The sequence below is a fragment of the Megalobrama amblycephala genome, linkage group LG4, assembly GCF_018812025.1.
Source record: "Megalobrama amblycephala isolate DHTTF-2021 linkage group LG4, ASM1881202v1, whole genome shotgun sequence".
Lineage (NCBI taxonomy): Eukaryota > Metazoa > Chordata > Actinopteri > Cypriniformes > Xenocyprididae > Megalobrama > Megalobrama amblycephala.
The window spans coordinates 48,893,792-48,918,383 of NC_063047.1; the positions used below are offsets into that span (position 1 = coordinate 48,893,792).

Sequence of the window (24,592 nt, forward strand, 5' to 3'; positions counted from 1 at the left end):
AAGCATAAACGGTTATATTTTTTTTCGAAAATGACCGATCGATTTGCTAGATAAGACCCTTATTACTCATCTGGTATCGTTTAAAGCCCTTGAAGCTGCACTGAAGCTGTAATTTTGACCTTCAACCTGTTGGTAGCCGTTGAAATCCACTGTAAGGAGAATAATCCTGGAATGTTTTCCTCAAAAACCTTCATTTCTTTTCGACTGACGAATCTTGGATGACATGGGGGTGAGTAAATTTATCAGGAAAAGTGTATTTAAAAGTGGACTAATCCTTTAAATATGTGGTGGGGGGGGGATGCTACCAGGATGTTGGCAGTTAACAGGCTAATGCTACAATAGTTAATGCTAGATGTACCTTCTCTGGACTTGGTGGACTGAACTTCCTGGTTGAAGATTTGCTCAGTGTGGTTGAGAATGAACTCCACAACTGACTGCTGGACCCGCACCTCCTGAAATGCTATATCACCATTGCAGGAGGGCACCTCTACCTCCTTGGAGCTAGACCAAAAGAAAAGAGGGGGCTTAGAAAAGCATGTTTATTTAGTAGACTGCAATGAAGATAATGAACAAATCATCCATCTTTGTGCGGAATAATAGCAACATGAATACCTCTTGAAGAACGTATCCCATTCATCATCATCAATCATCAACAGACAAGTATAATAATACCATGAATATGATAATTATATAATTGTATTTACTTATGCAAGTTCACTGTAGACTTCACATATTTGTGGTATAACCAATTATATGACTCTTTGTGTCATACAGAATTATGTAGACAATGGATAATTAGTGTATGAAATGAAAGTAAAACTGCTGCAAGTCTCACCGAAGTAGATTTGGAGCCCACACCAAGGCAAGATTGCGAGCGTGCATGTTGGTTTGGTGACTGAGGGTAGCTAAATGTGCCAAATGTTTGGTGAGGTATTCCAGAGTTCTAGGAAAGCAGAACAAAATACAATCATAAAGTCATTCGTGTATAATTTAATGTTTATAACTTCAGAGTAACTGTAAATTATCTTCATCATTTCAAGTAACATAGTTAAAAAGACTTTAATTTCAGGTTTACATTCTTTGACTTGGTATTTTAACAACTAGGATCAATTAACCTGTAAATAGAAATCTTGCACATTTTTATTTTATGTTAACCTGTATGACTTAAGGCCCGTTCACACCAAGAATGGTAACTATAAAGATAACGATAAAGATATAGTTCTAAAAATCGTTCTAAATATAAAATAATAGCTCTGTCCACACCACAGCTATAATGATAAACTATATCGTTGGGATCACTTTCAGAACCATTTTTTTTCAGCGGTTGAACAATAAAACACTGACAGCCAATCAGAATCCATTCTCATTTAGGGCTCAAGGCCTCGCGCAATTAAAACGGCAGACGACATTGCGGAGAAGTTAATCGCAGAGGTTCAGAAAAAGCCACCACTGTTTGAAATAAAGGATACTTTAAAGAAAATGGATATATGGAATACAATCGATCATACCATCGGAATACACGCTGAGAAGTATTATTAACGATGAAATCATTATGCCAGGCTAGCAAACAGTGTAACATAAAATTACCTCAGGTATCCAGTGCTAGTTTCAACAACATTGTCTTGTTTCCTTTGAAGTTGCAGTGAAATAGACTAGGTGATGTTTTTATTCCACTATATTGACTTCATCAGCTAAATTCACTGTTAGATTAGATCGATTACACTAGCTATTCACTCAAAACACAGCATGCTGAGGACATCTTCTGGTTAAAGCCATGTAAATGCAACAAGAACAGCAAAAAACGTACTTTGAAACCGCAGCGAGTGAGCTTAGAATAAACAGACCGTTATCGTTCGTTGGTGTGGACGCAAATATAATTAGCGTTAAAGTTATCTTTATAATTATCATTCTTGGTGTGAATGGGCCTTTACTCTTTTCCTGTGGAAAACAAAAGGATAATATAGGACTAATACATTCTTTTCCGTGCAATTTCTTTGAATAGAGCTTGCAACCTTCAAAAAGGAAACACCTTAAAAGTATCATAAATGTAGTTAATATGACTTGTGTATCAAGTCTTTCTAAGTCATAACTTAGTCTGATGAACAGACTGGTAATTAGATCGTCATTCACTATAATGAACATTCGTAAACAGCATAGCCAAGTTGTGTGTTTGGAAACTGTGCAGTACAGTTTCTTATTAGTATGACAAGTGGACTTAAAGGGTTAGTTCACCCAGAATTAAAAATTTGTCATCATGTTCCAAAACAAATTTGTTGTTCCAAACCTGTATGGCTACTTTTGTTGAACAGACCTGGCAACCCTGGTCACAGGAACCATTTTTACAGCCATTATATGCAGTATTACAGGAACATGCCATTTTGGCAGAAATGCAATCAGATCTTTTTTGATGACAAATGTCATCATGGACTATGATAGCAACTCCAACAAAGACACTGCATGCCAATTTTGAAGTCAGTCGGACCAACTGTACTCTAGTTAAAATCATGTTCATGTTTTGTTGCACAGTTCCACTAAGTCGCCTTCTTTTTTCTGCTGAACACAACCGATGATATTTTGAAGAATATGGGTGACCAAACAGTTGATGGGCCCCATTGACTTCCATAGTATGAAACACACACACACACACACACACACACACACACACACACACACACACACACTATGGAAGTCAATGGGGCCCATCAAATGTTTGAATGACAAATGCTTTTTTGTCATTTTGGTGTTTGACAGTCCCGATTCTTATCAACTTCCATTATATTAAAAAGACTTGCAAGGATATTCTTCAAACTTTTACCTTTTGTGTTCCAAACAGAAAGGAAGTCATGCAGGCTTGGAATGACATGAGAGTAAATAAAGACAGATACAGTTTACAGAATAAAGCCACATATTAAAATAATCCTCAGCACAATAATGTCAGATGTACCTGAAGTGTGAAACGGGAAGTTCTTTTATGACACTCTGATGTTTCGGAGTTGCTCCTGCTCCTCTTTAACTGACACCGCATTCTTTGCACAAAAATAGAGATGGAGGAACATTAATTCCTGGATGCAGGAGAACATTGTTTTTATTTAATGTTTTTGATGTTTTGACACACATCTGTCAATAGTGGCTGGAAGTCACTTGTATTTATAATCATTTCACATATGGTAGATGGTGGTATCCGTGGTCCAGATGGAACTAATACTAAACTTATTTCCTATTATTTGTAGGAAACACTTACACATGTTCATCTAATATACTATGTAGGAGCACAGACCATAAACCTTTATTGTTTTTAACCCTGTAAAGCCTGACAAATGACTAATAGTCTTTATTAATAATCTTTTTTTTTTTTAATGGAACGATTTATTGAACCTTTTCCTCGAAAGCCTGATTAACCAGATTTTGCTAAAAAAAAATGTATGGATAATCAAGTAAACCTAAATTGCTTCAGTCTAATCTAGTGTTCATCTTGAAATATTACTAACAACATAAAAAGTTATTCTTATATTCACTTTATAAAAATCAGACAAGATTTCACAGCAAAAAGATTATACTAAAAGGCCTAAAATTATGAACTATCAATCAGAGGGTGATAAAGTAGATGAAAAGTAGTAGATTGTGATGTTTTTCAGCAAAGTTTTGATTTTTTTCGATAAATTAGAGGTCTTAGAAATCGGCTTGTCAGATATGACACAGTTTTAACCTCTTTGCATTACTGAACTCTTAAAGTGTTTTCAACTTATTTGTCTCCTCCTGTCCTGTCTACATGTGGCTGCTTTCTTTTTCCCCTTCCTCTTTGTACTATATCTTTGTATAGTTTTGTATCTGCTGTCCTTATGATAAATGTCACTTGTATCCAAATACTGAATGTTTTTGTACTTTTTATTTAAGACACTAGGCCACTGTATCAGATGCAATCAATCATTCTGCTATTCTAGTCTAGTCTAGCCCATCCTTTTGTTGTCTTGCTCACATACTTACTGTAAATTTCTTGTAGAGTTCATAAGTGAGGAGAGGGTTGGGGAGCTCTCTGAAGTACAGCTTACATAAAGAGCCGACGCAGTGGATATCCTGAAGATACACTTCTTTAGTGAGGTCAGGACAGAGCTCAGAACAAAACTCCTGCCTGTATGCGCACATAGAGAAACACACATTTACTACAAAGAATTGATTGTATAAATGATGTATAAGCAAGGGTTTCCCACCATCCAAAACACAATTGTATGCATGAGGTGTTGAGTCTAAAAACTGGCCAACCTGAGTCTTTGAATGTTGGATGTGATTCCTGAGAGTCTGTAGATTCCATCCACAATCCCATGTTCCTCTATGAACTCTGCGCAAGTCTTCAGAACGTGAGGAACTAGACAAAAACAGGACAAATTCATTGATGGTCATTCAGATATATCAAAACAGCTTAATTTATTGAAAGAATAGTTCATCCAAAAAAAGTCAAATCTGGTCATCATTTATTCACCCTCATATCATTCCAAGCCTTTATGACTTACTTTTTTCAAAGAACACAAATTAAGATATTTTGAAGAATGTTCACGCTGATCTTATCCATATAATAAAAGCATACAGTAGAAAAAAAATGCCATAAAGTATATGTCTTTTGCACTAATCCAAGTCTTCTGAGGCCATTTGTGTGCTAATTTTTTTTTTATTTTTTAAAAAAATTTTTATGAGCCTCAGGTGTGAGAAACTACTTTCTCCGGGTGCAAAAGTGGCTGGTATAACATGAGTTACTGCATATCATGATCTGTCAAGAGACATGAGTACCAATGTTGTCTTGCAACCTGACACGTCTGTATGCAGCAAGTTTGAATACTATATACTGTATGGAGCATGAATGAGATTTAAGCACTGTTGTATGGACTTTTTATAATGTTTTTATGATGTTGTTTGTTGGTTTTTGACCTTGTTGGAGCTTTGACATCCCCTAGTCACTGTTAGCTTTCACTGTATGAAAAAGAGCTTCATGAAAGTTCTTCAAAAATATCTCAGTTTGTGTTTCACAGAAGAAAAAGGCTTTGATGACAGTCATGGCAGTCACTGACAGTGTTGCCAAGTCCGTGATTTTCCCACGTAATTGGGCTACTTTTAAGTTGTTGCTGCGGGTCATTTTTTTTTTTCCGTGGGTTGATTTCCACCCCCATATGTATGATTTCGGTGCTCTAACACCCAGAAAACACCCCTCAGACACAATAATTCAGTGGAGAATTCGTCCGCCCTATGGAGAAAACTGCTTTGGGATATTTTTGGGCTACTTTTGTTGAACAGACCTGGCAACCCTGGTCACAAGAAACATTTTTACAGCCATTTTTCATCTTATGTGCAGTATTACAGGAACATGCCATTTTGGCAGAAATGTACAGGTGCTGGTCATATAATTAGAATATCATCAAAAAGTTGATTTATTTCACTAATTCCATTCAAAAAGTGAAACTTGTATATTATATTCATTCATTACACACAGACTGATATATTTCAAATGTTTATTTCTTTTAATTTTGATGATTACACTGTGTGCAGAATTATTAGGCAAGCTAACTTTCTGATCATGTTTTTTTTCCAAACACATTTTACCAATTTCAATCCACATCAATCTTAATAACTACTATTAATAATGTTTTTAATCATTTATAAGTGATATATAATTGTTCATGAAGGCTGGAAATGAAAAATGCCTTATATTCAGGTGTGCAGAATTATTAGGCAGGTTTGCTTTTACAGGCAAAATGAGCCAAAAAAGAGATTTAACTTAGACTGAAAAGTCAAAAATGATTAAATACTCACGAGAAGGACGCAATACTAATGCAATACTAGAAATTGCAAAGTTAAAGCATGACCAATGGACAGCAAAATGCTCATTAGGTCAGCGGGGTCATACAAAAACAGGTGGAAAAGAAAAGACACATGTTAACTGCAAAAGAGTTAAGAATTAAGGTGAAGAGTTAAGTGTGAAACCATCAGGAACCTTTTAGACTCCAGCGCCACCATTTTCCAGAACTGCGACCTACCTGGAGTCTCCAGAAGTGCAAGGTGTCTCAGAGACTTAGTTAGGTTAGCTAAAGAATCCTAAAAAATGACCCGCTCTTAATAAGAATCACAAGCTGAAGTGTTATAAAATACATGAAGACTGGGTTTTTATAGGCCTTATAGACAGACAGATTGAGAGTGACTCCTGAAGGACCAGCACCACATCCTCTTTTACCGCTGTTTGAAGAATTTATCTTCCAGAATCTGGCAGTAAGTTTTGGAAGATCATTTTTAGTCCATCTCTGCAAGACGGACATTTCAGGATAAGAGAGGGACTAAAAGTAAACTCCCACACCTTACTGCCAGATTTTGGAAGATAAATTCTTCAAACAGTGGTACAAGAGTATGTGGTGCTGGTCCTTCAGGAGTCACTCTCAATCTGTCTGTCTATAAAGCCTATAAAAACCCAGTCTTCATGTATTTCACAACATTTCAGCTTGTGATTATTATTAAGAGCGGGTCATTTTTTAGGATTCTTTAGCTAACCTAAGTCTCTGAGATCCTGACACCTTGCACTTCTGGAGACTCCAGGTAGGTTGCAGTTCTGGAAAATGGTGGCGCTGGAGACTAAAGGGTTCCTGATGGTTTCACACTTAATTCTTCACCTTAATTCTTCAATCTTTTGCAGTTAACATGTGTCTTTTCTTTTCCACCTGATTTTGTATGACCCCGCTGACCCCATGAGCATTTTGCTTTCCATTGGTCATGCTTTAACTTTGCAAATTCTAGTATTGCATTAGTATTGCGTCCTTCTCGTGAGTATTTAATAATTTTTGACTTTTCAGTCTGAGTTAAATCTCTTTTTTTGGCAAGTCCTGTTGGAAAATGAAATCTGCATCTCCATAAAGTTGGTCAGCAGCAGGAAGCATGAAGTGCTCTAAAACTTCCTGGTATACGGCTGCATTGACCTTGGACCTCAGAAAACAGTGGACCAACACCAGCAGATGACATGGCACCCCAGACCATCACTGACTGTGGAAACTTTACACTGGACCTCAAGCAACGTGGATTGTGTGCCTCTCCTCTCTTCCTCTGGGACCCTGATTTCCAAAGGAAATGCAAAATTTACTTTCATCAGAGAACATAACTTTGGACCACTCAGCAGCAGTCCAGTCCTTTATTTCTTTAGCCCAGGCGAGACGCTTCTGATGCTGTCTGTTGTTCAAGAGTGGCTTGACACAAGGAATGCGACATCTGAAACCCATGTCTTGCATACGTCTGTGCGTAGTGGTTCTTGAAGCACTGACTCCAGCTGCAGTCCACTCTTTGTGAATCTCCCCCACATTTTTGAATGGGTTTTGTTTCACAGTCCTCTCCAGGGTGCGGTTATCCCTATTGCTTGTACACTTTTTTCTACCACATCTTTTCCTTCCCTTCGCCTCTCTATTAATGTGCTTGGACACAGAGCTCTGTGAACAGCCTCTTTTGCAATGACCTTTTGTGTCTTGCCCTCCTTGTGCAACGTGTCAATGGTCGTCTTTTGGACAACTGTAAAGTCAGCAGTCTTCCCCATGATTGTGTAGCCTACAGAACTAGACTGAGAGACCATTTAAAGGCCTTTGCAGGTGTTTTGAGTTAATTAGCTGATTCGAGTGTGGCACCAGGTGTCTTCAATATTGAACCTTTTCACAATATTCTAATTTTCTGAGATACTGAATTTGGGATTTTCCTTAGTTGTCAGTTATAATCATCAAAATTAAAAGAAATAAACATTTGAAATATATCAGTCTGTGTGTAATGAATGAATATAATATATAAGTTTCACTTTTTGAATGGAATTAGTGAAATAAATCAACTTTTTGATGATATTCTAATTATATGACCAGCACCTGTAATCAGATCTTTTTTGATGACAAATGTCATCATGGACTATGATAGCAACTCCAACAAAGACACTGCATGCCAATTTTGAAGTCAGTCGGACCAACTGTACTCTAGTTAAAATCATGTTCATTTTCTGTGTGACTTTAGACTGAGCCCTTACACAAGTGCATCAAATTTGACAAAAATATCTCATTCCATTTAACAGTTACATCCATTAAGATACAAATAAATGCAGCAAAGGCCCGTTCACACCAAGAACGATAACTATAAAGAACTATATTAGCATCCACACCAGTTTTGTCATCTGCTGCTTTAAATGCTCAAGCTCTTTAATGCAGGATGAATACTGATTGAAATACTGAAAAAAAAGAGCTCTGAAAGTGATTCCAACGATATTGTTTCTCTGTGCTGTTATTGTTATAGTTGTGGTTTGGACTCTGTTATTCTTTTATACTTAGAACTATATTTTTATCGTTATAGTTATCATCCTTGGTGTGAACGGGCCTTAAGGGAGGGAACCTGCGAAGAACCAAACATCAAATAAAGGAAAACGACGTGGAACCAAAGTAATGAAGTTGTCCTCAGAAGCCATGTTTGTTACAGCAGCATCTCAGAGAAAGTACATTGGAGAAAGCTGAATGTGTAAAGTGTACACAATATTGTTAAAGGGTTAGTTCACCCCAAAAATGAAAATTATGTCATTAATGACTCACCCTCATGTCGTTCCAAACCCGTAAGACCTCCGTTCATCTTCGGAACACAGTTTAAGATATTTTAGATTTAGTCCGAGAGCTTTCTGTCCCTCCATTGAAAATGTATGTACGGTATACTGTCCATGTCCAGAAAGGTAATAAAAACATCATCAAAGTAGTCCATATGACATCAGTGGGTTAGTTAGAAGTTTTTGAAGCATCTAAAATACATTTTGGTCCAAAAATAACAAAAACTACGACTTTATTCAGCATTGTATTCTCTTCCGGGTCTGTTGTTCATCCGGGTTCACGACTCGGGTTCAGTGAACCGCAGCGCACTGCTGAGGTAAGACGCTGCTGACATGTTATCTGGTGCGCCAGAGTTTCGTTTACAGTCTGAGGGAGACGCACACTGTATTCAAGCTATTTTTTAAAATGGTGCGTAAGTATGCATGTCGCGGATGTCCTAATCACCAAAAACAACAACGTAAAAGTGCATTACCAACGCCGACAGATGAAAGGATTCAATGGAATCAATTCAGTGGAATCAATTCAATGGAATCAATTCAATGGAAAGGATTCCGGAAGAGAAGACAATGCTGAATAAAGTCGCATTTTTTATTATTTTTGGACCAAAATCTATATAAGATGCTTCAAAAACTTCTAACTAACCCACTGATGTCACATGGACTACTTTGATGATGTTTTTATTACCTTTCTGGACATGGACAGTATACTGCACATACATTTTCAATGGAGGGACTGAAAGCTCTCGGACTAAATCTAAAATATCTTAAACTGTGTTCCGAAGATGAACGGAGGTATTACAGGTGTGGAACGACATGAGGGTGAGTCATTAATGACATAATTTTCATTTTTGGGTGAACTAACACTTTAATGTTATTTTAAAAAATTAACGGATTTCTGTTGTTTGTGCAAATGTTCTACAATAATGAGATCATTAACGGCAGTCTTATATTGTTGAACCAACGTGGATCAAACGCTGGAAGTGCGACCACATTTTCAGGAAACAGTCGTGATTAGTTAATTCCGTTAATAACGATACTAATGGAGCAACTTACATTGTTGTATTGGAAACGCACACCAGGTTATTATTGCAGAAGCATTAAGCTAAAGTAAATGCAATTAAATTTAGTAAAAATTTTTAGTACATTTAGAAGTTCATAGTGAAATCTGACTTTTGAACACAGTTTGAGACATTGTTGAGAAACTCTAGAAGAGTCATATTTGAGATAATTTGGGGTTTGTAGCTTTTTGCAGTTTGGCAAGGCTTTGTGTGAGAAAATACTGAAAAATATGGAAAAAAAGCCTCAAATCTTATACCCTAAAGCTAATACTTTTGAAGAAATCTTCAGTTTTAATGTACCCGGGAACAAAAGAAGGCCTATAAATACCGGACATTTGTAAACCAAATGTTTTTTACAATTTGGTTACATACATAAAGTAGCCTAATATTCATTAAGTACTTACTTGCAAAATTGTTCTTTGTGTATTAATCTTTTAAATAGTCTGTGTGTGCATTTCTGTTGTCTCTCTTTGAAACTGTAGTGTTTCATGTAGACTACAGTATTACACCGTCCTTCCTTTATCCTGTCAGGCTGCTTATTGTGGAGAAGGTGGGCCAGGGCAGGAAGTTAAAAATGGTTTGTTTGTTTCAGAGGAAACCTGACACACCCAGGCCTTGCAGCTGGTATTACTTATGACACTTCCTCTTATTCTAAAAGGCCTTTGGAAAGTTCCCACCCAACTTCATCACTTCCTAACCATACCTTCAGCCATGATATCTTTAAGCTTTGTTTAGGTTTGTTTAGAGGACACTAAACAGACAGTATCATGATGGGATACCATTTTTAACAGGTTTATCACAGTAAAAGTAATTTTATAACCTTTATTTTACTGTGCTTATTTCTACCATTGAACACAAATGGAGAAACATTTTTGGAGTACATTTGACAAGAAAATAATATTTGTCTTTGTACTTCAAAATTTCACATTTAATTCAATGGTATGCCATTTCTTATTTGTAATTAATCATGGAATTTACTACCAATTTCTGAATGAAAATTGTTTCTACACCACTACAATCCATCCATCCATTTTCCAAACCACTTGTCCTATGAAGGGTTGCAGGGATGCTGAAGCTGATTCCCCTCACCAAATTACATTTGAACAAAAAAACAGGGCCTAGATTCAATATGTTGACACATCAATGGCATCAAACCTTCTTCGTACTTGTCATGATGTTACGACATGCAAGAACCAATGAGGTTTCATGTTATCATTATTGATGTCATCATGTGATTTGATTTGACAGTAATCAAATTTTGGTCTGTTCATTATACAAAGTGATTGCATCGATTCAGAAACTGCTGTGGATCACTTTCATGCAACTTTTGGGTTCTTTTTGAAACTTTGGATCTGATTTTATTGGAGTTTGTTTCAATTTAGTTTGTATTAAAGCCTGTTTCGGCCTCAGAGTAATTCTGAGCCACAATTAATGTTAGTTATTCATTTTATTATTATTATCATCAAAAAATCATATATATTCATATATATTTCAAAAATCCAATCATTTATTGGCCTTTTTTGTTGTTGGACAGAAACACTTGAGAAAATGTAGGACATTTTGAGGATATGGTATTGGGAAATTGTTAACCAAACTTGAACTCATCATGAGCGTTAAGGCTTAAAGGGATAGTTCACCCAAAAATGAAAATGATCCCATGATTTATTCACCCTCAAGACATCCTAGGAGTATATGACTATCTTCTTTCAGACGAACACAATCAGAGATATATTTAAAAATATCCTTAGTCCTCCAAGGTTTATAATGGTTGTGAATGGGGGGCCACAACAAGTCAAAAATTATGCATCCATCCATAAATAAAGTAATCCATACGACTCCAGATATGGATTCTGAAGTGAAGAGATGCGTTTTTGTTAGAAAAATATCCATATTCAAAACTCTATAAATTCATACTGCACAAGTCGTACGCATACTGCACAAGTCGATTTGCAGTGGAAGAGTATCATCCTTTGACCTGAGGCACAACGTAATGACGAACAAGGAAGCTCAGAGGATAGAGCAAAACAAATCATCAGTCACAGATTATAGTCTAAAACGCTAGTTTTAAAAGAGAAATTTCAGAGGATTTTCATATAAGAGAAGAGGAGGTTGAGTTTGTTGCACAGCCCTATTTGTTTGAACCGCGAGAGGCGTCTAAGCTTACGATATAGATTACTTTGATTATGGATGGATGCGTTATTTTTTACTTCAAAATGCGGCCCCCCATTCACAACCATTATAAACCTTGGAGAACTAAGGATATTTTTAAATATATCTCCGATTGTGTTCGTCTGAAAGAAGATAGTCATATACACCTTGGATGGCTTGAGGGTGAGTAAATCGTGGGATAATTTTCAGTTTTAGGTGAACTATCCGTTTAATATATCAGAGCATGTGAACTAAACATTAGGCTGCGGCTTATAGTTAATTTTAGCATTTTATAAAAAAAAACTTTTTTTTTTTTTGGAAATACAGACCAGATGACAGAACACAACGAGCGCAGCACTGAAAAGGGCCAGGGCTACATAAGGTCTATAGAGTAGTAGGCTTAAAACTTTTTAAGCATAACACAAAATACTTTGTTCACTGAATAAATTATAAGGCACTTCAATGGGTCTTGGTCCATTTGAAGAGAATTGAAAGAATGCTTATTCAAGTGCTTCACTTTAAAAACATATTCCCAATCATTTAAAATAATGAAATAGCCCTCCTGCTGTAGGAAAAAAACATTAGCAATTGCACCCCTGAACCGATTAACCATCCAGAGTCTGAGGAAGTCTACACTTCCCATACTTAATCTACCATTATCTAAAAACTGAAGCACAAATCTATCACCTAATTGTGTATCACAGAACTTTATGTAAAAAAAAAAAAAATTAATAAAGAGAGATCAACCTAGAGTAGCCTAACTGAAAATCAACACACATAGCAAAGCACATCCCCTGTGGAAGCTTGTTTCCGCCACGGAATAACAAAATAAAAGTAATTGTGACTTTTTGTCATTCAATTCTGACTTTATTTCTCGCAATTCTTAGTTTATAACTCCAAAATCTGAATTTTTCTCTGGATTGTGAGATATAAACTCAGCATTGCAAGAAAAAAAGGTCAGAATTGTTTGATATGAACTCACAATAAACTTTTTTCTTGCAATTGCGAGTTTATATCACAATTCTGACTTTATTTCTCGCAATTCTGACTTTATAACTCAATTCTGAATTTTTCTTCAGATTGTGAGAAATAAACAGATAAACTCAGCATTGTGAGAAAAAAATTTGAAATGCGAGTTATAAACTGCATGAAATAAAGTCAGAATTGTGAGATAAAAAGTCGCAATTACCTTTTTAACTGGGGCTTCTTACTTTTTTCTTGCAATTGCAAGTTTATAACACAATTGGTCCCACTTTATATTAAGTGGCCTTAACTAGTATGTACTTACATCAAAAAATAAGTACAATGTACTTATTGGGTTCATTTTGAATTGCAAAACACTTTTGCTGCTGTTGAGGTGGGATATAGCTAAGGTTAGGGAAAGCTTTGGTGGTATGGGTAGGTTTAAGGCTAGGGTTAAGGTGTAAGGGATGGGTCAACAGTGTAATTAAAAATGTAATTACAGAAATTAATTACAGATGTAATTACATGCAGGTGTTTTTAAAATATAAGTACAATGTAATAACATGTATGTACACAATAAGTGCATTGTATTAAATGATTAATTTAAATGTAAGTACATAGTAGTTAAGGCCACTTAATATAAAGTGGGTCCACGCAATTTTGACTTTCTCTCAATTCTGACTTTTTTTTTCAGAACTGTGAGATATGTAAGCTCACAATTGCGAGTAATAAGTCAGAATTGCGAGATATAAACTTTATAATTATTCAGACTTTATAACTCGCAATTGCGAGTTTATATCTCCCAATTCTGATATTATTTCTTGCAATTATAAGTTTACAAATCGCAATTTTGACTTTTTTTCTCAGAAATGCCAGATATAAGCTCACAATTGTGAGTTATAAAGTCAGAACTGTGAGATATAAATTTGCAATTGCAAGAAAAAATGTCAGAATTGTGAGATAAAAAGTTTCCATTAAGAAAATCTTAAAGAAAGTACAAAAATGAACGTAAAGTAAGGAAAGTAAAAATTGGGAATTTAGGGAAAACCCAAATCATTTACTATTCAGAAATTCTGCTTGGGATGCAGTGAAGACCTCCAACAGGACGGATGAATGAATGATTGTTCTGTGAGAGGAAGGCGACTAAGAAAAGCTCTCATTTTGACCTGCCGGTCAGAGAGATACTTTTTGAGTGTTTTACAATCATTGATAAATCTTGCCTTAGTTTTCATATGTTATATTTAGTAGGAGATACTGACAGTGAAAAGTAAAGAATATCTTGTTAAAAACACCAACACATGTTGTGTTTTGGATGGCGGTTCACATATGGGATACTGATATGTTGGTGTTCACACAAGGCTTCTTTACCAACTTAACTTGCAAAACTGTCTTAGAAATTCATGGAGTAAATTAGTAAAAAAGTAGGCATTTCAGGATGGTGAAAATAAGAATTCATCCAAAATGCATTCTGATTTTCCTGCTCAACTCCTGCCAAAAACCTTTTTGGAAACACTATTTGATTTCACACAATGAGTTGATGGATATTACTTAGCACTCATATCTATCCAAAAAGTATAAATCCATTTAATGCTAATACAATGTCTAAAAATCACTAGCCAAAGGCACCTGTGGCATGGCTCAGTGAGGCCTGCATTGACAGCAAGATAATTAACACTTTCAGATGCCCAGAAAGCTACTAAAGACATATTTAAAACTGTGACTACAATGGTTCAACCTTAATGTTATGAAGCGACGAGAATACTTTTTGTGCGCCAAAAGAACAAAATAACGACTTTATTCAACAATATCTAGTGATGGGAGATTTCAAAACACTGCTTCATGAGCTTTACGAATCTTTTGTTTCGAATCAGTGGTTTGGAGCACGTATCAAACTGACAAAGTCACATGATTTCAGTAAACAAGGCTTCGTTACGTCATAAGTGTTTTGAAACATTTTGAAATTTTAATGGTTCACCACTGGGGGGCGTGACGTTGGCAGTTACATGCTCCGAATCATGATTCGAAACAAAAGATTCGTAAATCTTCGAAGCTTCTTGAAGCAGTGTTTTGAAATCGCCCATCACTAGATATTGTTGAATAAAGTCGTTATTTTGTTTTATGCCACACAAAAAGTATTCTCGTCGCTTCATAACATTAAGGTTGAACCACTGTAGTTTTAAATATGTCTTTAGTAGCTTCCTGGGCATCTGAAAGTGTCAATTATCTTGCCTCAATGAGCCATCGGATTTTATCAAAAATATCTTCATTTGAGTGAGTAATTAATGACAGAATTTTCATTTTTAGGTGAACTAACCCTTTAAGTAATGAAAGAAAATCAACTACTTAATTGCTGTTTTTTTAAATAACTAAAAAATGTTGGGTTGTTTCAACCCATGTTTTAGAGTCATATCAAAGAATGATTTAAGCATTAGTAATAATTGTTAACAATTGTGTTTTCTTAGTTAAACGTTAAAAAAACAAAAACAAAAAAACAAATGTAAACAATATTAAAATGTAATCTTGAACACAGAAAAAGAATCAAAGCTTTCCGTGTGTTTACGGTCATTCTGCTTGCCTCAATGTTCAAAACATGTGAGCAGACAGGATCTTAAACAAAAGACTGTTTCACAGTTACAGGCTTCAGATGAACTCGGTCAAGTCACATGGATCTGTCAAACCATGGGTGGCATCACACTGTTTCGAGATCAGTATTGTGTTTCGTCTCATAATGTTAGGAAAAGCTGCTGGAAGAGGTGAATCATAAGCTGTTATGGTTGATACCCATCAAAAATGCATAATCGTAACACACCCTGAAATTTATTTTAAGGATGGGAACAAAAACTTTGAGCCAACAAATGAAGAACTTCCAATGGCATATCGGACAAAGTGATATTCTCAATAATACACAATCACTTTGAGAGGAACCGGTGCTTTTAAGTTAAACAGCCTTCGACGTGAAACACAGTGATATTTCATGAACAGAATGTCTGCATTTAATATGACGTATATCTTTAAAATCTAGTCCTCCCTTTTCTCCTCCTCTTTTCCCCCTTCCTCTTCCTCTGAACATTTCCTTTGCTCTTTATTTTCTTTTAATGCTTATGTGTACTAGGTAAATCTAAGCGCTAAACAGGCTAAGATTACATCCAGATTTGTTTTATACCCATCAACACGCCCAACGTGGAGATTATTAGCCAGTTAAATAGCTTTAGGCAAGAGGAAAAGTGTCCACCGCAAGGACTTTTGAAGTTTGTAGCCCGACTCTGAATAAAGTATCTTCTTTTTCAATCGCACAAAAACACAGACACATCATTCAACCAGCGCTGGGTGAGCGAAAATGGGTGTTGGTTTATTACACGTAGCTAATGTTTACGCAGAGGCCCAGGCTGCTGCTCTGGTGTGGGTCCGTAATAAAGTAAACTTATTATGACTGCTGGGGCTTTGAAAAAAAGGGGCAGCCCGTTATATGAATGGCAAGAGGAGGAGTGAGTGTGGAAAAGAGGAATTTACCGTCTTGTCCTGAATTCTGCAGATGTTCAGTCAAGTCACAGCCGAACGCATTTTCAGTTCCTTTCCTTTTGGACTTCAGCTTGGCAGCCTTATTCTTCATCAGGCTTCAGTAACGTATCCAGATCAGAGTAAATACACCTTAAAATCAACCATTGGTCCCACAACGCATGGGATGGGAAGGGGGGAAATGCGGTCAAAGTCAAAAAGAAAAGTCCAAATCAGGAAGTCCACAGTGTCAAACAAAAGAAATCATCCGCTCACATCTTGACTAAGCCACCAAAGAGCTGGTGTGGGCGAAGAATTCTGGAGCGGTACACGCCCAACGTCACTTCATCATCAGGGTCTCTCCTCCCTCATGCCCCCGAACAGAGCATGAGGTGAGACTGTGTGTCGCGTCTGAGGGGAAAAGTTACGACGCAATCTTCTGCTCCTCCGAGAAGCTTTGCAGAAGAGACACTTTTCTGTTCTATCTGTCTATCTATCTATCTGTCTGTCTATCTGTCTGTCTATCTATCTGTCTATCTGTCTGTCTGTCTGTCTATCTATCTATCTATCTATCTATCTATCTATCTATCTATCTATCTATCTATCTATCTATCTATCTATCTATCCTTTTCGTTCCACGTTGTTCAGGAGGTCATCGCGTGCTGGTGTTGAGTGGAGGCTTGAAATGTCAGAACTTTTTGCAAAGGGGAGGGCAGAGGAGCAAAGGGGAGGGGAGAGAAATAACTGCCTGCTTTTTCTTCACCAGTTTGGACATTACTGAACCCCTTTCACCCAACCCCCCCGACCACCCCGCTTTCTCTCTTCCTCCCTCCTTTTTTTTCTTTTTTGTAGCCATGGCTCCAACAGGAAACCTGCTCTCTGCCTTCCTGAACGCTTCCAGAATACACAATTTCCTGTAAAGGGAACCTTGTTTGGAAAACAAAAACAGACCAAGAGAAGGACGTTGGGGAGAGAGACAGCAAGATGGGGAGAGAGAGAAAGGCAGAACGAGATACACAGAGAGAGTACAGGAAAAAACTGGAGAGCATTACAGAGCAGATGAGAGAGAGGAAAACACAAGGTTCCCGTTAACCACGGCTTGTTAGCCATTTTGAGTGTTTCTGCAACTACAGGCACTTTTATGTCCCTGGGACTGATTTTTATTAAAACTAACAGATTCCTTTTCTTGGAATCTCCATCATAGTTTTTGCAACTTTTCAAATGCATTTTATGTAGAGATTTTATTCTTGTCCCATAATTATTAAAATTCATCATTACGGCATTACATTCTTAGAAAAAAAAGGTTCAGTGGGGTTCAATGTAGAACTCTAGAACCCTAAAGGGTTCTTGGCTCAGTTTTAAAGAACCCTTTATGCCAAAAAGGTTCTATATAAGGAGAAATGTCTAAATGATTGCATTATACTTTAATGTTTAATGGGTTATTTTGATTTTTCCTACTGATAAAGTATGTTTACAAGCTGCGTAATTCATAAAACTGACATGATGTCACCGCAGACTTCAGCTTCTCATCAGATTTTCTGTCCAATCAAATGCTCTCTAGAATCTGAAGCGTCCCGCCCCCCTACATTATAAACAGATGCTGAAGCTGCGTCTGTAATCGGTCATTTGGTGAATGGCACATATACGGGACAGGGAATGATTAGGGAATGATTCAGACAGGGTAAATATGCTTTCCTTTGAGGCGAATGAAGTCTGATTTCAAGTTATTGTCATGCGAACCACAGTGCAGAGAATCTGCCCCGGTCCAGAGACACGAGAGCACAGAGCAGACCATATCTGCGAGTCGCCGCAGATCACAAAATGTATTGCGCTCATTTGAATTCTGCACAGAATGCTGTATTTTAAAGCGATATGGAGGAGAAACGGTTAGAGATTAGAAGGAAACTGAGGTTTTACCGAGCTCAATGCCTCTGAACTGTGATATAAACGAAACACTAGTGGCTATTTTAAAAAAGGGGAGGAGCTGTTCGATATGTCCCGCCCTGTCTTCCTGTTTCAGTTGAAATTACGTCAACACATTAAATAATGCTGCGCGTTTCAAGACACTTCAGTGGTTTTAGAACCATTTCTTCTAAGAGCACATTTTTCATAAATTATGAAAATGTAAACGGAGTAAAAAGCTACAGATCATTTCAATATTAACTGTATGCAAGCGATTTTTGACTGTCCCGCTCAGCATCATGCTCACTGAGATCAACATTTTTGCCATTTTCATGATTTTTAGTGTAATTGGTTACCAACTAAGTCAATGAAGAACATGCTTGAAATATGAGATCCATCCATCCATTATCTAAACCGGTTTTATCCTTATATTAGGGTTGCGGGGGGCTGGAGCCTATGAAATAATGATATGTGGAGTTTAAAGAAAACAAAGAATAGAATATTCATTATTGTGCATCATTTTCAGCCAAGCTGTAATTTTATCAAATGATTCAAAAAGTGTGAAAATATTATTTGTGTGCTGGCTGCTCAGAGAAATACACGTGTGACCACACATATGTATACGTAGATGCCATATTCGATAGCTCCAGACACGTCGTCACTCACAGTAAGAACCATAAGCTGGTCGTGAAATCGCCAACATTTAAATTCCCAAAGAAATGGGATAACCTTTCACTGGTAAGAATGTGTTTGTGTTTTTATATGTAGTAACTCAACATTACAGGTTTTCAAACTATGGTAACTTTTTAATGTCGTGATAGCTAACCCCTTTGCCTTGAACTATGTTAGTTTAGCAAAATCATTTGCTGAAGTCTATTGCAGATATAGATATTCATACATGCAACAAATACGGTTGCTCAAGTCAACTTGCTCTTGAATGTTTACGGACCAGCTTTGACTATTCCAATATGGTGGACAGCTTACATATTGCGGCCCATAGAAACAGCCGCTAATGGGGCATCTATGAATATACTGCATATCTATGTGTGTGACAGCCAGCAAAGTGTTATTTTGCTGTGATCTGAGAGGAAGGAAGTATAACAGATCTGGGACAGTATATGCTGACAAACTTGGCCATGCAAGCACAAGCAGTAACCTTGACATTGTTAACATAAAAGATAAGGGAGCATCTCTCTTTTATGTTAAAACTGTTTATATGTCCAAAAGGCTCGTTCTCATTGCCTTTTGTGTGAGAAAATGTCAGGAGGTTTTTTAATTATTTAGTTTATAAAGGTTTTGCTAAACTTTTATGGTCAAAGTAGTACCAGGGCAGATTCTAACCCAATATACTGTGGATTTTTGTTGTTGTTGTTGTTGTTTTGTTTTGTTGCATAGCAGATTCCAAGCCTGTGATTGACTCTATCTACTGTAGACAGTAACACAATATCTGCACATTTCTGCTGCAGAATGAAACGTTATCCAGAGAAGTGATGGAAGATAAGGTTGCCTTCAGAGCAGATTTGTTGATGTAGAATACCATTCAAAGGTTTGAGATTGGTAAAATGTTTATATTGTATTGAAAGAAGTCTGCATTTATTTAATCAAAAATGTGGTAAAAACTGTCCTAATATGAATTATTATTACAATTTTAACTGTTTTCTATGTGAATATGTTTAAAATGTAATTTATTCCTGTAAAGGCAAAGCTGAATTTTCAGTCTTCAGTGTCACATGATCCTTCAGAAATCATCCTAATATGCTGATTTGCTGCTCAAAAAAAAAAAAAAAAAAAAAAAAAAAAATCTTATTATTATCACTGTTGAAAACAGTATTAATTGTATTTTTGTGGAAACCGCAATGCATTTTCTTTTAAATTCTTTGATGAATTTATTTAAAAAATATGTTTTGTAACATTTTAAAGTCTTTACGGTTTGTTTGTTTTATCAAATTAATGCATCCTTGCTGAATAAAATAATACAAAAATAGTTGAATAAATATTCAGACAAAGTAAAAAATAGGGGAAAATATGCTTCTATTTTTACTTGATACATTACAAATGCAGCTTTATTAGTAACATTTCTTCTAATGGCTTTTCCTAGCAGGCTCAGAAAGTATTAGTATCAACAGACAGAAAATGGATCCTTTCAAATATGGCATTAAAAAAAAACAGACCACTGATTAAAGCGTTTAGAGCACAAGAACAGACACTTTTTTGTGTCTAGCCACCATGTGCCAAAGGTTGTTCTTCCTATAGGGGAGCCCTGAATCATGTGACAGAAGCCAACAAAGGGAGAATTCAATCAGATGCTTGTGTCAGACAATCTCAGTCCATGATGTAATAGAGTGAAAACTGCCCACTTTTTCAATAGCCTTGGTTTCCAAATGCTTTTCCCATTCATTTTCTGCATGGGAATATAATAACAAATGCTTTAATAAGATAAAAATAAAAAAAAGAGAGGAAGAGAAATACTAATATATATACAAATATACGAGTAGTTAGAGACTGAGGAGCTTTGGGAGTGGACAATCACTGCTACTGTACACTCTTTCATTACTCCAACAGAACTGTTTCTCAATATGTGTTCTTAGACAGTCTTGAGTCTTGTTCTGTGCCATCAATAACCACCAAAGTTCAATTCTAGTCATCAAACAGAGGATACATGAAATCACCCAGATGTGTTGTTGATACTGAGGATGCATCGGATGCAACTTTGTGCTGTGTACAAAATCACTCCCTATCTCCTACATACTGTAGTGCACTATAGAGAGTGTTGTTGGCCATTTTGTGCCCTAAAATTGATCATACATTCGCTGAAGCACTAATGGTGCGTTCAAGTCATGTCGGAAAGATCGAGTTGAATGCATATGAACCCGCCAGCGTTTTTTATTTTAAAGTTGCCAGCCACCACCAGCATTTTTGATAATTTTCACAAAAAATTAATGGCCCCCAGAATATTTTATTGTATGAATATTTGAACATGCAACATATCAACAGAGTTTTATTCTTCAAGCATTCTTTTTTCTTTCAATACTTGAATGTGGGCACGTTTCATAAAAAAAGCAACATTTAGAACAAAAAGTTGAGAAAATTAAGTTTAAGTTTTAAAGACTAAAACGTGCATAAACCATGCTTTTATTTCTTGTTTCTGCTTTTTACCTGTGCTTTGATCCAGAGATTCTGTACTCTATCGTAATGCGTAATAGCGCCCCCTAACGTATAAAAGTGAAAACACGGAAAGACGGAAAATTCCATCAATGGCGGGAAAACAGTTTAGCAGTGACATTTTATGTTGTTGTTTTATTTACAACAAAATAAGCTAACTACCTGCCCAAAATAGGACAGCATTGTAATATAAAAATATAGGCTAATATGTAATGATAAAGTTTACAGTGGCTTCATAAATTAAAGAAAAATGCTCTGGTTGCTAAGGTTACCTCGGTTCCATGAGAATTCAGGTTGATTGGGACACTTTTTTTTTTAAGTCATCTCAATGGCAAAAAGTGTCCCAGTCACCCTGAATTTACCCTAACGAGAACGAGCATCGCGTCAGTGTTTTCTAACGCTTGTGTTTTTTTCTGAATACTGAAGCCTGATTGGTTCACATTAGTAACCGAGGTTATGTTAGTAACTGGAGCGTTCCCTTTCAATATGGTTCACTCACATTGCATCAGTGTTTTTTGATGCTTGTGGGGAAAGCACTGCAAAACGCCATGCTACTAGCGCAGAAGGTTGTCTTGTGAGCTCATAGCCCGGGGGGTGCTTGATGCCAAGGGCCCCATGGTAGGCTACTAGAAAGATAGGGACTTAAAGTACATCCGATAAGATGGGCTCAGTTCCGGAACCGGAGCCTATGAGGCATGATACCATCAGGAAATATCTCAGAGAGTAGGGAGCGACTAAGCAAACAATAAATATCTATGCCTGAAGAGCAGGGACGTCTAGGCTGTAGAACCTGGCGAAGGTGGACGGCAAAACTCCAGACTGGAAGTGTCCACTGAAAAAGCCTGCAGATCACCAACTCACTTGACTGATGCCAAAGCCAGAAGAAGGGCAGTCTTTAGCGAGAGAAGGCTGAAAGTTGGCCATCATGAGTGGCTCAAACGTAGGGCCCCAAAGAGCCCTCAGGACAATGGACAGGTCCCAGGATGGGACTGTGTTGCGGCGAGGTGGGTTAAACTTAACTACCAAGACATGTTTCCTAACTGACTGGCCAGCTATAGGAGTGTGGTATGCTGCAATAGCTGCTACATATACTTTGAGTGTGGACAGGTGCATCCACCGTCCAGTAGCTCCTGCAGAAAAGAGAAGATATAAGCGACTTCAAAAGATAGAGGGTCTACACCCCGAGCTGAACACGAACTGGAGAAGATAGACCATTTTTGGGCGTAAAGGTGCCCTAACCTCAGAGATCGTGTTTATTTCCTCCTGGTAGAGGCCACAGATGGAGGTTCCACAACTCTGGTTGGGGATGCCAAATTTCCCTCTCACCTGGGAAAGGGGGTCCCTCCTCAGTGGGATTGGCCATAGAGCTGCCGATAGCAGCTGAACCATGCCAAGGAACCATGGCTGGTTCTGCCAAAGTGGTGTCACAAGCAAAATCGTGAATCTGTCCTCCCTGATTTGATTGATGACCTGAGGGAGCAGAGCTACTGGCAGGAAGGCATAAAGGCACAGAGAAGACTAACTTGTGCCTTCCCTTCAAAAAGAACATCGGGCATTGAGAGTTCTCCTCTGATGCAAAGAGGTCCACTCTCCACCTGTCCGAAAATGCTCCAGATCACGTGAACCGTCTGGGTGGAGTCTCCATTCCCCCGGAGGTGGTCTGTGTCAGGACAGCATATATGATCCCGTGTTCATGGAGTCTGGCATTTGAACTGCCCTCACTGAGTGAAGGTTGCATTATGCCCACACAAGGAGGCGGCATGCCAGCCTGTTCAGCAGGCGGGACCCGAGACCCCCTTGGTGATTTATGGAGTCTACCACTGTCATGTTGTTTGACCAGACCAGGACATGGTGCCCCCTGAGTTCTGACTGGAACTCCTTGAAGGCCAGAAGCACTGCCATCATCTCTAGGCAGTTGATGTGCCAGTTCAACATCGGCTCTGTCCAAGAGCCAAAGGCTGGCCTGCCAACACATAGGGTCCCCCAACAGGTCTTGGAGGCATCCATCATGACTACTTTCATTCTGGAAACAGAACCCCATTCCACCCCCAGCTGATACAGTTGGGGCGATTTCCAGGGGACCAAGGTCTAGGTGCAATCGTGGTTCATCCTAAGAATGAGGTGGCCCTTGCGCCACACCAAAGGTGGGACGCGGACATTCTGAATGACCAACACTTCACCTCAGGTTCAGCCTTTGGCAGGGGCTAGGTGGGTGTGAGATCTGGCTTAGTGTGCTGCTGAGTTGACAACAAATTAGGGCAACCAGAACAGCAGATGTACTGGCCCGCTTTGGCAGAAAATGGCATATGGCCTGCAACGACTTCTGAGCTGCTGTGAAATGCTCAGCAAAGCCGTCCACTGTAGAACCAAATAAGGGAGAGGCAGGGGAGCCCAAGAGAGCTGTCTTGTCAGCGCCCTTGATCTCTGTTAGATTTAACACCCTAGGATTGGCCATGGTATGCCCAATTCCTTGGGCCGTTGACTTGGTGGCACGCAGGGTGAGGTCGGTTGCTCTGCGCAGCTATCACATCATCAAAGTCCTCCTTGGAGCCACCAAATGAGACCAAGTTGCATCTGTGGGAAGCAGTGGAGCCCTGCATGAGCCACACTCATGACGCAACATTTTGCATCAAATGCTAAATTTGCTCTTTTAATCAAGAAATTTTCTGTTAGCCACAGAGGAGAAGTGCAGAGTCAGCTTTTCTTACGAAACACTGTTAATCCGCTGCCTTCTCGAAGCTTGATTTACGGACAGCAAAAAAAGCTTCTTTCTCTTCTTAATTAGCAAGATGATCTTTGCACTTGAAAAATAATTCTATAATAAAATTGCTTTTAGCGCGACTTAGACAGTTGGCCCCGCCCATTTTGGCGGGCTGAAAAGCCATTTGTCTGTGTAGGTGCACAGATGTGAACCAATCAGGCTTCAGTATTCAGAGAAAAGCAGAGCTTTCACCACAAGCATCAGAAAACACTCACGCAATGCGAGTGAACCATATCGAAAGGGAAGATAAAAAAGCAAAACACACCTGATGTGCATTCTTTGTTCTTCATTTTCTAGAAGCAGAATTTAAAAAAATGACAAAACATATGAACATAGCTGACATCATAATTGCGACTTTCCAACTTGTAAATATGAACTTCCCAGGAGGACCATATTCCCAACATCCAATGCAGAGAGGAGAAATGCAAGCTAATGTAAGAGCTAGAGAGGCAGATCGCCCATGATCAAACTTTTCTCTCTCTTTTGGTGTTTGTTCTTACCTTTTTTCCTTTAATC

At 37.8% G+C, this 24,592-nt stretch overlaps 1 protein-coding gene across 1 annotated transcript in view; it reads right to left on the bottom strand.

Moving 5' to 3' along the window:
• Positions 1-16,923, bottom strand: part of arhgap31 (Rho GTPase activating protein 31) — a 33,457-nt gene extending 16,534 nt beyond the window's left edge. Inside the window, 7 exon segments of the mRNA XM_048189721.1 lie at positions 359-501; positions 836-943; positions 2,945-2,984; positions 2,987-3,026; positions 3,985-4,129; positions 4,261-4,363; positions 16,267-16,923. Coding sequence (XP_048045678.1) covers positions 359-501; positions 836-943; positions 2,945-2,984; positions 2,987-3,026; positions 3,985-4,129; positions 4,261-4,363; positions 16,267-16,366 — 679 coding nt within the window. The 5' untranslated portion in view covers positions 16,367-16,923.
• Positions 16,924-24,592: the final 7,669 nt, after the last annotated feature.